General features: G+C 37.2%; 1 protein-coding gene across 1 annotated transcript in view; it reads right to left on the reverse strand.

Moving 5' to 3' along the window:
- The window catches only part of LOC311280196 (cadherin-23-like), a gene marked incomplete at both ends in the record, with an annotated part of 138,512 nt that overhangs the window by 73,059 nt on the left and 51,694 nt on the right, over positions 1–13,759 (reverse strand). Inside the window, 3 exons of the mRNA XM_084392170.1 lie at positions 1,353–1,445; positions 1,939–1,986; positions 2,084–2,226. Of these exons, the coding sequence (XP_084248296.1) occupies positions 1,353–1,445; positions 1,939–1,986; positions 2,084–2,226 (284 nt within the window). The remainder of the gene's footprint in view (positions 1–1,352; positions 1,446–1,938; positions 1,987–2,083; positions 2,227–13,759) is intronic.

Genomic DNA, 13,759 nt, shown 5'->3' on the forward strand with positions numbered 1-13,759 from the left:
AATACACTAATGAAAATCACCATTTAGATGGGAATTACAAATAAATTAAATGTACTGCAGCAATGAAAAAAATACATCTGTCATAACAATGTCAGAATGCAACAAAAAAAAGTTTTATGAACCTAAAATAAGTTTCTTATTCATTATGTAAAAAAAAAAAAATTATAAAAATAAAAATCTTTTGACTTTGTGGCGAAATGTCAACTGGACATGTTTGAAAATAAATTATACAAGCTGCAACTTACAAGATGACTCAGAGAGACTCTACATTGAACAATCCAAATCTCTTTGGGTTTTCCGCAGTTCTGATGAAGACCGAGAATTTTGGGTAAGTGGCTAAATATGCCGGTCCTCCTCTGTCCCTCTAACTGCAGACAGCTTAATCATCAAGCCTCGGTAAACAACATCAGCTAAATACAGCTCTCTCGCTCACACTCGCTCACTCTCACCCTACTTTTATTTACTCAGAATGACAGATTGAAAAGAGAAAAAAATAACTGTGGCTTTGAAGATTTTCTGTGGGGAGGAGTGTGGGATGTATATAGACACACAATATAAACATCAGCTGAGGTGTGTGTGTGTGTGTGTGTGTGTGTGTGTGTGTGTGTGTGTGTGTGTGTGTGTGTGTGTGTGTGTGTGTGTGTGTGTGTGTGTGTGTGTGTGTGTGTGTGTGGAGAGAGAAAGTTGTCTACTTTACTCTACCAAATTACCTCATGTCAGGGATTAGAAGAGGATGGGCCAGAAGGATGATGGGAAAAGGAGAGAAGGATAGGTTGAAGTTGAAAAAAGTGCTGATAGACAGAGCATGAGAGAGAGAGAGGGTAAGGGGGTTCTGTTGATCTCAGTTGGGGGTGATGAATATGGAGAAAAAAGCAGAGAGCGAAATAACTAAATAAAGGGAATTCAAGAACATTATCCGCATTCCAAACATATGACACTGTTTCTGGAATTCAAGCCAGAATATTTAAATTAGTCTGATCATAAGACATCAGGAAAATAAAACTGACCCTATTTGCTCTCTTAATGCAAATCATTGGTTCATGTTGTTAAAAAGAGGTTTATCTTTGTAATCTTTTATTTAAAAAAAAGAATACATAAATAAATAACATGATAAAATATGTATTATAAAATATATTATTTAAAATAAAATAGCTGAAAAAATGAATACATTTAAAAATACATAATATTAAACTAAATTTAAAAAATGTATAAAATAAAATAAATGAATAACTCACCTAACATTTCTTCTCATTCAATATCATGTTTGACTTAGAAATAGACCACATCATGAAAGAAAAATGAAGTGAATGCTACTGCAAGTTGATTTTAAGAAGTGAAGTGTTGTACATTACCTCTGGTATTTGAATGGCATACGGCTGGTTGTGAAATGTTGGAGCGTTGTCATTTACATCTCCGATCTGAATGTTCACTGTGTCCTTGACGACCTAAAAATCAAATGAAATCAAATAGCAGAGGCTTTTGAGAACGTTCTACTAATTCTACACTGAATCTCATATTTAAAAAATATGTAATTATAGTAATTATAAAAAGAAAAGAAAAGATTTTTGAAAATCTTTTTAAAAGAAGTCACTTATGCTCAACAAGGCTGTAATTATTATATATAAACAGTAATATTTTTCAATATTATACAATTTTAAAATATAATTTTTTTATTTTAAATTGTAATTTATTCCAGCGATGTCAAAGCTGAATGTTCAGCATCATTACTCCAGTCTTCAGTGTCACATGATCCTTCAGAAATCATTCTAATATGCTGATTTCTAATGTCTTTGCTGAATAAAAGTATAAATTTTTCTTTTCTTATCTTTAAAATCGTACATTTTTTAACATTAAAAGTAAAGGTTGCATAGACCTTAGAGACAAACGGATGGATAAAAAGGTGGACAGAGATGGATAGATAGATGATCGCTAACTCACCCCTTGACTGTCACTGACGGAGAACTCCACCTGCATCTCTGACTTAGTCTGAAGAGACGAAAACAAAAACACACAACAAACAGCGGCATTATATCACAAGTGTCAGCTCCAGTTGGACAGTCATTCATCTCATGGTTTTCCGCACCTCCCTGTCGAGCGGCTGTCTCAGCCACACCACCCCAGTCGTCTCCTGCACTGCGAAGTACCGCATGGCCTCTTCCCCGACCACTCCGAAAATCAACGGCTCCTCGTCCGGATCGAACGCCTGCAGCTGGGTAATGGACGTGCCTGAATACAAAGAATGACATTTAAGACAAAATTACATTTTAAAGAGGTCATATTATGAAAAGCTGAATTTCACTTAAAGTGGTACTTCACCACTGGCAAAATGGGCTTTCAATAAAGCTTGGCTGCTTTTGCAGTAGATAGGCAAAAAAATTACATTGGTGCTACCTGACTAGAGAAAACAGAGAAGGTAGGAAAACTTCAACACCCATAATGCACTGGGCATGTTGCAGGCCAAGGCCACTCCCACCAGTTTGCTATGGATACACTTACCAGAGTCAAATACCGCTTTGCTTTAGTAGGAAATCCTTCTTAGCAAACTTTTAATCATAATGGTTTCGACTTGTATTGGTTCCTGGGTGCAAGAAATCAAAGAGTAAATATATAGAGAGAGTGAGTTACTTTCCAGTGATGGGTCCAGAGCGTTGTTGGCAGCGGGTAAAGGCTGCAAAGAATCGTAAATATGGAGAGAACGCCGCAACCTCTGCAAAACCTCTTGTGTATTTAGTCAACATTTAAAACTGGATGACCACGAACACTAGCCTGATAAGCCAGACCCACATCAAGATGTTGGGTCTGGGAACACACCATTGGCAGGGCTCAATGCGAGGGGCGGGATCAACGGTTATCTTTCAAACTCCCTCTGCACGCAATAGGATATCGCTACAACCAACCAAAGCGTTTTCCCACCAGCGGATCTAGTTGATAGATTAAACTTTTGTCGTATCCGGTCGGCAAAACTCCGAACACATTTCTTCCTTTTTTAAGAATGACTTCAGTGCCGTTCTTTGCTCTTTTCTCAAAGAACAGCTTAACTCCAAGTCTTCCAGAGTCGCGGCCAAAGCTGATTCGAAAGACCGCTGTTTGCCAGCAGCAGCCGCCATCTTCTTAGTTTTCAAGTAGCAGGGAATATAGAGCTGGTAAGTCCCGCCCATCCGTAAAACCCCAAGTGGACCTCCAGGTTGAAAAATCATCAATGCAAGTGAATGGGAGAAAATAATTATTTTCTGGTCCCGTTTGAATTGTGCCATGAATGTGAACATATGTTGTCTGTGAATTTTTTATATAATTTTTCATGTTACGAGTTTGACAGTATATGGTATGATTCTTCGGCTAGCAGTTGTGGAAAAGACATAACGAGAAAGACTACATGTCGCCTATGTGACGTCACCCCATAAAGTTGACTTACCCGTGGTTTTCGCCAACCTCAACGATTTCGTCCTCTCCTTGAAAGAAGGCGGTGAAGTGCACCAAAGACACAGTCATGTTTAGCGGGATCCGTGAGCTAGTGTCCGTGTGTGCGAGTGGTGGTGACGTTTCAAACGCGTCGAAAGCAGCGAAGAGTTGTAGTCCACAAAGTGCTCTCACACAAAGTCTAACCGTATCAAACTTCTACCCGCTAAATTGTAGCATTCTTTACTCGAAAAATTATATAAAAAATTCACAGACAACATATGTTCACATTCATGGCACAATTTAAACGGGACCAGAAAATAATTATTTTCTCCCATTCACTTGCATTGACGATTTTTCAACCTAGAGGTCCAGTGGGGTTAGCGGAAGGACTTACCAGCTCTATACGCAGAACCGTCACAACTCTGTCATCATTATGTTAAGCCCGCCCACCGACTCTATACAGGATGTGATTGGCCTGACTAGAGTTTGGTTTTTCCAGCTCGCAAGCCAACGGAGAGTTGCTAGACGACACTGGCTGCAAAATAAAATTTGCTGCCACTAGGGTGCGTCTAGATTTCTAGGCTACACGAACACAGTGTTTTAGACCTAACGGAGGTGAAAAACTGAGAGAAACTGCCGTTCTGTCAGTTCCGCTCAATCCCCACGAAGCAAAACGCCATTGCAGGTAAAAAAGCTGAAACTAGAGTGAAACAACATGAGTGAGGCTAAGTAAATAATGGTAGAATGCTCCTTTTCGAGTGAACTGTGCCTTTAAATGAACATTCCTTCAGATATTTTAGTCAAGTGCAAAGTTCTGACCTTGAAAAGCAGTTATTTTAATATTTCATTCTTTCTTCATCTCTCATTAATCAAAATCTAAACAAACTAACCCTTATAAATGAGTTTTTTCACCTCTTTATTCTCTCATTCCTTCTCTTAAACAGTCTCAGTATCCCAAAACCTGTTACAATATAAGCAGAAGCAACAATGACACCCTCTAAGCTCTTTATACATCACACACATGGAGTCTGTGTGTCTGGTAACAGGTGTGCGTTTATGAAGACACCTGGCGAGGGGGTCCCTGACTCATTCCAGCTTTAGTTCTGCTGACAGAAGCCTAATGCTGCAAATCCTACAATAATGAGAAAGACCAACAAACAGATCAGGCTGAATCCCTTCCACAGCCATAAACACACACACACACACACACACACACTCAGAATATTTTATTTTACACACATTCAAATACACTCACATAAATAGCTACGGTAGAACATGGTGCTAGAAACACCAAGGCCGTGGGTTCAGTTCCCATGGATGAAATGTATACTTTAAAAGCCACTTTGAATAAAAACCTCTGCAAAACGCATAAATGCATAGCAATCAATCTATATAGCTATTGTGGTCAAACTATACAAAGCACCTCTTTCACACATCTTTCACACAAAGACACATCTAGGAACCACAAAGGTCAATAACTTAAACTACATGCACACTTACAGTGAAGTGAAGTAACCCATACTTGGAATTTGTCCTCTGCATTTAACCCATCCAAGTTAGTGCACACACATTATTAGCAGTGAGTAGTGAACACACACATTGCAAGCCATGGAGGACACACACACCCAGAGAAGTGGGCAGCCATTCACTGCGGCGCCCGAGGAGCGATTCCTGCCAGTGGAGAAACGAACCCGTGACCTTTGGCTAAGCCTACAAGTCTGACTCTCTAACCATTAGGCCGCAAATACACATTTATTCATATACACTATACTGTGTGAAAGAGGTGAAAACACCTCTAATTAATGGGAGGATTTATGAACTGCGCTCTCTGTTTATAATGAGATTTATGCAAATTCTGCTGCTTTCAGTGTGAGTAATAATTTGGTTGAAGACGGTGCAAATTAAGCATTTTACGTTACACTTATTAATAATAAAGACTTCCCCCCTCTCTGTTTCCTGTTTTTAGGGTGGAGGGATCCATTGTGTGTGGCCAGGAGAAGGAATGCTGGGTAACAAATGGCTGTTCTGGGTCAGTGATGTGTGTCCGAGCATAAAGGGATTGTGGGATATGTTAATGGAGATATATCATGAAAATCTGATTTTTTCTGTTTTTAATTGCAATAATCGGGTCCCCGGTGCATCTACCAACCAAGAAAACATGAAAAGTGACAACCCAGTTGTTTCCCATACACAAAAGAATTATATTTGAAATATATTTTCTGGATATGTTTTGGAATATATGCAAATATTTGAAATTGGCCCAATAAATATATTTCATACTTATATTTCATATATTTTTGTTATATTTCAGAATATATTTCAATGTATTTGGAATATATGCCACATATATTTTTGACACTTTTGGGGACCCGTACAGAAAAAAATACATTGAAATATATTCTGAAATATAACAAAAATATATGAAATATAAGTATGAAATATATTTATTGGGCCAATTTCAAATATGTGCATATATTCCAAAACATATCCAGAAAATATATTTCTTTTGTGTATGGGTTTAGTAAGCCTTTCTCTGCAAGCATGTCCAAAAATAAGCCGATCAGATTTCGCTCCTCTTCTGACGTAGGAAGGGGATCTTATTATAATATTACCGCCCCTTAATCTGCACGTTTCCACCCACGTCGCAGCCATTTGGTTATCGCAAGTGACAACAGTGTAACCAGTTCTAACGCAATGGCAAAAGTTCCAGCAAAGCATGCAAACTGTTCTGTCGTTGCTGCTCAGACCAGCACAGAACACCATTTGACCAAAAAAAAAGTCACAGCTGTCTTATAAAGACCTCAGGGAACTGTGTCAACTAGTGTAAAAGTTAAACATGACGGTACATGCAAGTCGATGAGATGAATCAATGTAACTCTACAACAACTACATGAATGTATCCACTAACCATTCAGAAACGTCCAGGTGTAGTCTAAAAGTTGCAATCTCTCTAGTCTGTCCTTAAGGCTTCACTCTGCTACTGGTTATTTCTGAGATTCTGGATGAGTGAGATTCGCGTGTTTTGTTATTGTATCCAAAGCTTGTGTAAAGGATCAGCCTCTTCTGAACGGAGGCGGGGAGCAGCAGCTCATTTGCATTTAAAGGGACACACACACAAACGGTGCATTTTTGCTCACACCCAAAAAGGGGCAACTTTGACAAGCTATAATAAATGATCTGGGGGGTATTTTGAGGTTAAATCTCACGGACACATTCTGGGGACACCATAGATTTATATTACATCCTGTGAAAAGGGGCATAATATACGGAAGCCCTGAACCACAACGTAAAAAAATAAAAATGTGTGAAGTCGAACTGCTCGTGAAGTCAAACTCAGCTTCTGACATGGATCTAAATATAATAGTAGCTTTTTACTTTTATCTGGGCTTTCAACAAAAGGAAATTCTACAGGTGCTAATCTAACAACATGACATACACACGCGCGCACACACACACAGTTTAATCGAAATATCTCGAAATATTTTCACTTTAATCTCGAAATGCTAGAATTGTTGTTGTTTTTTACGTTGCGTTTCAGGGCTTCCGTAATAATATGTCACCTTTAAAAAGAGACTGAAAATATGTGTAAAAGTCAGTCTTCAAGACAAACCGTGGCTCCGTTTCAAAACCTACTGACGAAGGATTTCAGTAGTGTTTGGCATTGGCATGACTCTAAGCTAACAACATGATCCTCAAATAAAAACTAAAGAAATTATATAAAAATACCCAATATTTATTTGTTATGTGTTTTTTGTTAAATACTTTTTAAATGATTTTTGTTTAAATAATTAATTAAAATAAATTATTTTCTTAATTTGTTTTTTATTTGTTTATATTTTTTTCTATTAATAAAACCGTAAATTGTATTAAATATGATTATAAATTATTACAAATATGATTACAATTATATTTATTATAAATTATATTTATTAACATTTCTCCCTTTGTGCTTTCGATATTTTTCACTTGTCGCAATGCATAATGGGATTGTATTATATATAACATGACATTCTATGCACAAAAATATATAATTCGAATAAATATTATTCTAAACCATTTGAACTACTTTTTTATTATGAAATTTATTAAGTAGCAAATTATATTAAATATAATGATTATAAATGATTTCAAATATATTTTATTTATATTCGTTTTAAGTTATATTTATAATCACTTCTCGTTTCATCCTGCATCTTTGATGGATTTTTTTCACTTGTTGCAATGTATTACAGGATCGCGTTATCTGAAACCTTAAGCACAAAAATGCATAATACAAACAAATATATGTATTATTTTAAAATGTATTCTAAACCATCCTTTTTGTATTAAAATAATTATATGTATAATGCGTTTTAAACATATTTAATATCATTTATCATATTTTATTTGTTATATTTTTATACATTTAATTTAAATTATATTTATAAACATTTCTTCATTCCATTTTTGGAGGAATAAAATAATCCATGGATTATTCCAGCTGTCGCAATGCATTATGGTATTGTATTATCTGTAAATTATACATTCAATTTGTCCTCAGAAGGAAACAGTCACACTGCTTAGCATTGGGAAGCACACTATAGGCAACTCACAAGGTATTGAAACTGTCTTCGTGTTGGTATGTGATGAGTATGTATGTGCGTTTTATGTGAGTATGTGTAAAGCAGTGACACTCACATTCTCTCTGTTCTTTCTCGCTCAGGCTGATAGATGATGCTATTTAGGCCTCGGTGAGGCCAGTATTATGCTTTTGACTGATACACCGCACATTAACAGACCCCACAGCCGAGAAGAACTGACAAGAGCAATGTGCCTGCGGGCTCATCTATCTCTCTCTCGCAGTCACAGGCCATCTCAGCAAGTGCGTAGAACGTTTTATTTCAGAGAATGTAACTCATGTTGAACAGTGACCGGACAACACAAACTCCTGGACAAAACAACATTAAGTCAGACTGCCACATGTGATAAAAATGAAGCACAAACAGAAACCTGAACATTTGTGAGCAGCCTAAAGGGATATTCCACCCAAAAAAGCACCCTTTTACTCACTCTCATGTCGTCCCAAACCCGTATAGACTTTCTTTTGCAGACCACAACATGTGATGTTAGGCAGAATGTGCAAGCTGCTCTTCTCCACAACAAAAAAGCAAATCAAGCTCTAAAAAGTACAAAAAAACACCATAAAAGTAATGCGTATGACTCATGAGCTATATTTCAAGTCTTCTGACGCCATACCATAGCTTTGTGTGAGGAACGTCATTCACTGATGATTTCATGGTTTTAGAAGACTTGGAATATAGTGCATGAGTCATATGGACTACTTTTATGTTACTGAATAATCATTTATGATCTGAAGCCAATATAAACAAAACGCAAATGAAAAAAGCACTGTGGATAATGGTACTTTGATATATTATGCAATACTGAATGATTCTCATATGCATATACTATGGAATGTGCATGGTATCCCAATGAATATCATGGGTTTCACACAGTAGGACCAAAAATGGTTGGCATTTTTTTGTAAGGGACAGAAATACTACATATTTTATTTTAATTCTAAGATCATAAGCCCTTAAAGGGATAAGCCCGGCAATGTCGGGACATCATTTTGTACAGTAGATGGCGCGAATACTCCCAAGGAGTGAGCAGCCAGTAACAAGTAAGTTAGTAGTAGAAGAAGAACGGCGTAATCTCAGTTCTCGCGCATGCGTCCTGGCGCTCCCGTGAACTCTCGTCAGAGGCCCACATTGAAGAACACTAAAAGTTGGATAAAGTCGTTATTTTTGTTGTATTTCCGCACAAAAAGTATTGTCGTCGCATGATAAACTTAATGTATAGCCACTGTAGTCACTTGGACTATTTTAACGATGTTTTTAATAACTATTCTGGGCCGACGAGTTTCGGTCCCTCTGAAAGCCTATGGAGGAGTGAGACAACTGTCAGATTTCATCAAAAATATCTTAATTTGTGATCCAAAGATGAACGAAAGACTTACATGGTTGGAACAACATGAGGGTGAGTAATTACTGACAGAATTTTCATTTTTGGGTGAACTAACCCTTTAATGAAACTTACAAATTACAACGGAATGCATGTATAGGTGGCTAAACTGTGTGCGGATAAAAGAGAGAAAAGAAGAAAAAAACGACAGAAAGAGAATAAAAGATTGAGAGAGGGTGAGTATGAGATGTGATTGTGTAGAGATGCTGGCAGTCAAGTGTTTTATGTAGCTCCTGGTCTGTTGGAGAGCAGGCTGGGGCCAGTAAATCAGCTCAAAGAGAGCATCCATCCCTGGATAGATCAATAGACTTTCAGCCCCTGTGACTACACAAAAGCTCCTCTGGGGGCCCACAGGGGCCTGGGGTCAAGACTCCACCATCACACCGCCAACTTTATTACCATCATCTCAACTGTAATGTTGTACTGCAATAGAGAGACATATACAAACAAACAAACACACAAACAAACAAACACACACATGCAGTTCAGAGAAACACATTCGAAAACAATGAAAAGCAGCGTCCTAAACCGGACACACAATGGCCCTCATTTATCATTCTTGCGTAGAAACGGGCGTATATGTTGGCGTAAGATTATGCTTACACTCCTCTCACCGCCTGATTTATGAAGCTGTGCGTACCTTTGAAATCCAGGTGTACGCAATACCTGCCCTTGATAAATGGCGCGGCTGAAAACGATCGTCATTAGAATAACACGCCCCTATATATTCAAGTCTCCGCTTCCCCCACGCCCTCATTTTACACCATGGACACACGGAAGACGGCAAAGAAGAGAAACTTCTCCGACGTGGAGATCGAGACCATCACCAGGGAAGTGGAAAGAAACAAAATTGTTTTATTTGGGAGTTTAAAGAGTGGGATTAAAGTCGCCCACAAAAACAAAATATGGACCCAAATTACGAGTTCTGTTGGGGGTTGAGAAGCGCACTCCAGCAGGGGTAAGAATGTTTTATTGCTTAATATGGACCAATAGTGATCAAGTTAAGCATGAGTTTTCTTTATTGCTTAATATAGACCAATAGTGGTCAGGTTAAGCATGAGTTTTCTTTATTGCTTAATATAGACCAATAATGATCAAGTTAAGCATGAGTTTTCTTGTTTATTGTAGGTGAAAAAAAAAGGCTTATTGTTATTTAGAAGAAGAATGTCGTTATTAGTATTATTTGTATTATTATTATTCTTATTATTTAAAAGAAGAAGAATGTCATTTTTATTATTTTGTCAGTCTGAATTATTTTTTGGTCATTGAAAGCCTTTCATTACTGAACCCAGTCCGTGCACACCTGCCGGGCCTAACCCTGAAACGTCAGGTAAAGCGCACAGGCTCGCAACTGAAGGAATACATATGCCTACAAATCAAATGCTTTGGTAAAGTCACACAAATGAAACATTGAAGTCCATGTTGCACAAAAATAAACACTGAAGTTTATAATTACTATGTTGTTGTTTTTTTACAGTGGGTCATAATATATCATATCTTTTAGTTTGTCAGTGCGTTTTGTGGTGTTAGCAATTGTTTTTCTGCGCATTTCCGCACTAACTCAAAACGTGCGTACATGTACACCACCTCCTGAGCTGGCGTAGGATTTGAGTGTGCCGTACGACAACGTCCATATTGATCAATCTCAAAGTCACCGTGGTTTTGGGTGTACGCTGGAAATTTGGTGTACGCACTTTTGATAAATGAGGGCCATTGACTCTTAGAAGAGCAGTAGGATCACCCATAGCAAAGAATTATCACAAAAGAGAGGAAAAACTCCAGTTAGAGTTTTAGAACAGATTCCAAATGTCCTCAGATTTGACAAGATAAGTCTGCAATTAAAGTGATAGTTCACCCAAAAATCAAGCGTAGCTTCAGTTATGGCAGGTCACGTTAGTCAAGCTCGCATCAGCTGACTCTCAGCTGATCCTCTACCTATAGGAATACTATCACTGCATACATATATAAGCTCCTTCAGTATTATCAGCAGCTATCGCGTTTCTCAGGAGCTAATTACCCTCCTCCATCCCCAGCTCCTCTTCTCGTCAGTCAGGATTTGGAATTCTGATTCCCCCTGAATCAGACTAAAATTCTCTAATTATGTTGTACATTAAAATTAATTAATGATATCTGCAATACATTCATGTTGGTTCTGTTCTGTTTACCCTAATGGGGTTTATTGCTGCTCTTATCCATGCTAGGCTGCACTGATGCGCAGGGAGTTCTTGACGCTGAAAAAAAACATTCTGTCTTCTTTCTTTCATTGGTTAAAATTTCTTTCTCCTGTTGAATAAAAAAAATATATATATTTTAAAGAATGTTGGTCAACTGTCTGGTTACCAACATTCTTTAAAGGGGTCATGAACTGGATTGTTTTATTATTTTATAATGTTTCCTGGGGTGCCCTTATAATGTTAGTATGATTTTTACATCAAAAATTGTCATAATTTATAAATAAAAGCCATTTTTCCAAGCCTGATTTCAGGCTCAGATTTGAACGCTCCGTTTTAAGGGGCGTGTCTGCTGTGAGACTGCAGTGCAATCGCCCACTGCTGTGATTGGCTGACATGCTTGCATATGAAATAGCTAGTATTACATGAACTCTCTCGAAAACTGTTACTACGTTTTTACTATTACAGCTATCGAGATTAACAAATCGTGAAAAGTATCGTTTAAAGCATTATATTTAAATCTATTCCATCACATGAAAGGTTGCAGCATGATGAGCTTTGACTGAGCAGATGACAGACAGTCTGTTGATCGCGTGAATAAAGATCTTATCATTGCAACGCAATTTTTGCACTCTCACAAATGCTTGCCTTACACCAAATCACAATGCAAACACGATGTGAATACACAGTAAGAGCTTCGTTGTGTAGTGTAACAGTGTCATTATTTCGTTTGGTAAGTGTCCAGATAAGCTCTCGCGGCTCGCGCTGTGCTGTTTGATTGACAGCTTGGGCGAATGGAAAGGGATCGTTCTTTGATCGCTTTCTGATTTAATCTAATTTAATAACAGTTTAAAAAGGATTATTTTCATAATACTACGAGAAATTATGTGAAGTTGATCATTTAGTCACTGATGCATAAACAGTATTGAACGATTTTAAGACAATCTGAACTTGAATAATTACACAGAAACCACTGATCGCAGATCAGGCATTAGAGTACACATGGTTACTTACATGTTGCTGGCAGATCCGTGTCGGGAAATTGTGATTGACTGATTTAATAAAGTTTAACCATGCTGGAATCCGAAGGAAGCTTATGCAGACTGTCTTCTTCCACAACCAGGCACTGCACAATATTTAGTAAACAGCATGTTTATTGGTTTATTGCTTGGAAGTAGCTCGATCCGGTAAGCAATCATCATGTCGTCCTATGTTATTTAGCATGTTTGGGCGAATCAGTGGGCGGGGCTAAACAGGCCGTGTTGAAGTAGGCGTTGATCTTCTTTTGTGGAGGCGGTGTTTTATCCTCTTTGACGTCATAGTTCCCCACTTTGAAAAACGAGTCGTTTGCTGAGCCTGATGTCTATAAAAGCTTTTATTGGACTAACAAGGTAGTTTTCAGTTCTGAAACTTACAGGATATTATTATAGTATGATGATCTCTTATATGTCAAAAGCTCAAGTAAATTTTGATTTCTCAGTTCATCACCCCTTTAAAATATCTTATTTTGTGTTCAGCAACTCATACAGGTTTGGAACAACTTGAGGGGGAGTAAATTATGACAGAATTAAAATTTTTGGGTGAACTATCCCTTAAGATATGATGCAGAGATGTCCATTTGAGACATATTTAACATGTACCAACCATGCAGGAAATCAGAAGTATCCTGACAACATGAAATGACATTAACACCCATTTAACTTTCGTACTGTAATGCATTTCTGAGTGAAACTGGGCAAGGAAAAAAACGTATTTAACGTTGAAAATACACTACCGTTCTAAAGTTTGGGGTAAGTAAGAGTTTTTTCGTTCGTTTTAATTTTACAAAACAAAAATGTTGCAAAAATTTGTTTTAATGTTACAAAACATTTCTATTTCAAATAAATCCTGTTCTATATATATATATATATATGTATATATATATATATATAAGCAGCACAACTGTTTTTAACATTGATAATAATAAGAAATATTTCTTGAGCAGTAAATCAGCATATTAGAATGATTTCTTCATGTGACACTGAAGACTGGAGTAATGATGCTGAAAATTCAGCTTTGCCATCACAGGAATCATACATTTGAACATATATTCAGATAGAAAAATGTTATTTTAAAATCTGGTAATATTTAACAAAATTACTGTTTTTTTTTTTTTTTTACAAAAAAATAACTGCAGCTTTGGTCAA

This window comes from Rutilus rutilus (genome assembly GCF_951802725.1).
Source record: "Rutilus rutilus genome assembly, chromosome: 20".
NCBI lineage: Eukaryota > Metazoa > Chordata > Actinopteri > Cypriniformes > Leuciscidae > Rutilus > Rutilus rutilus.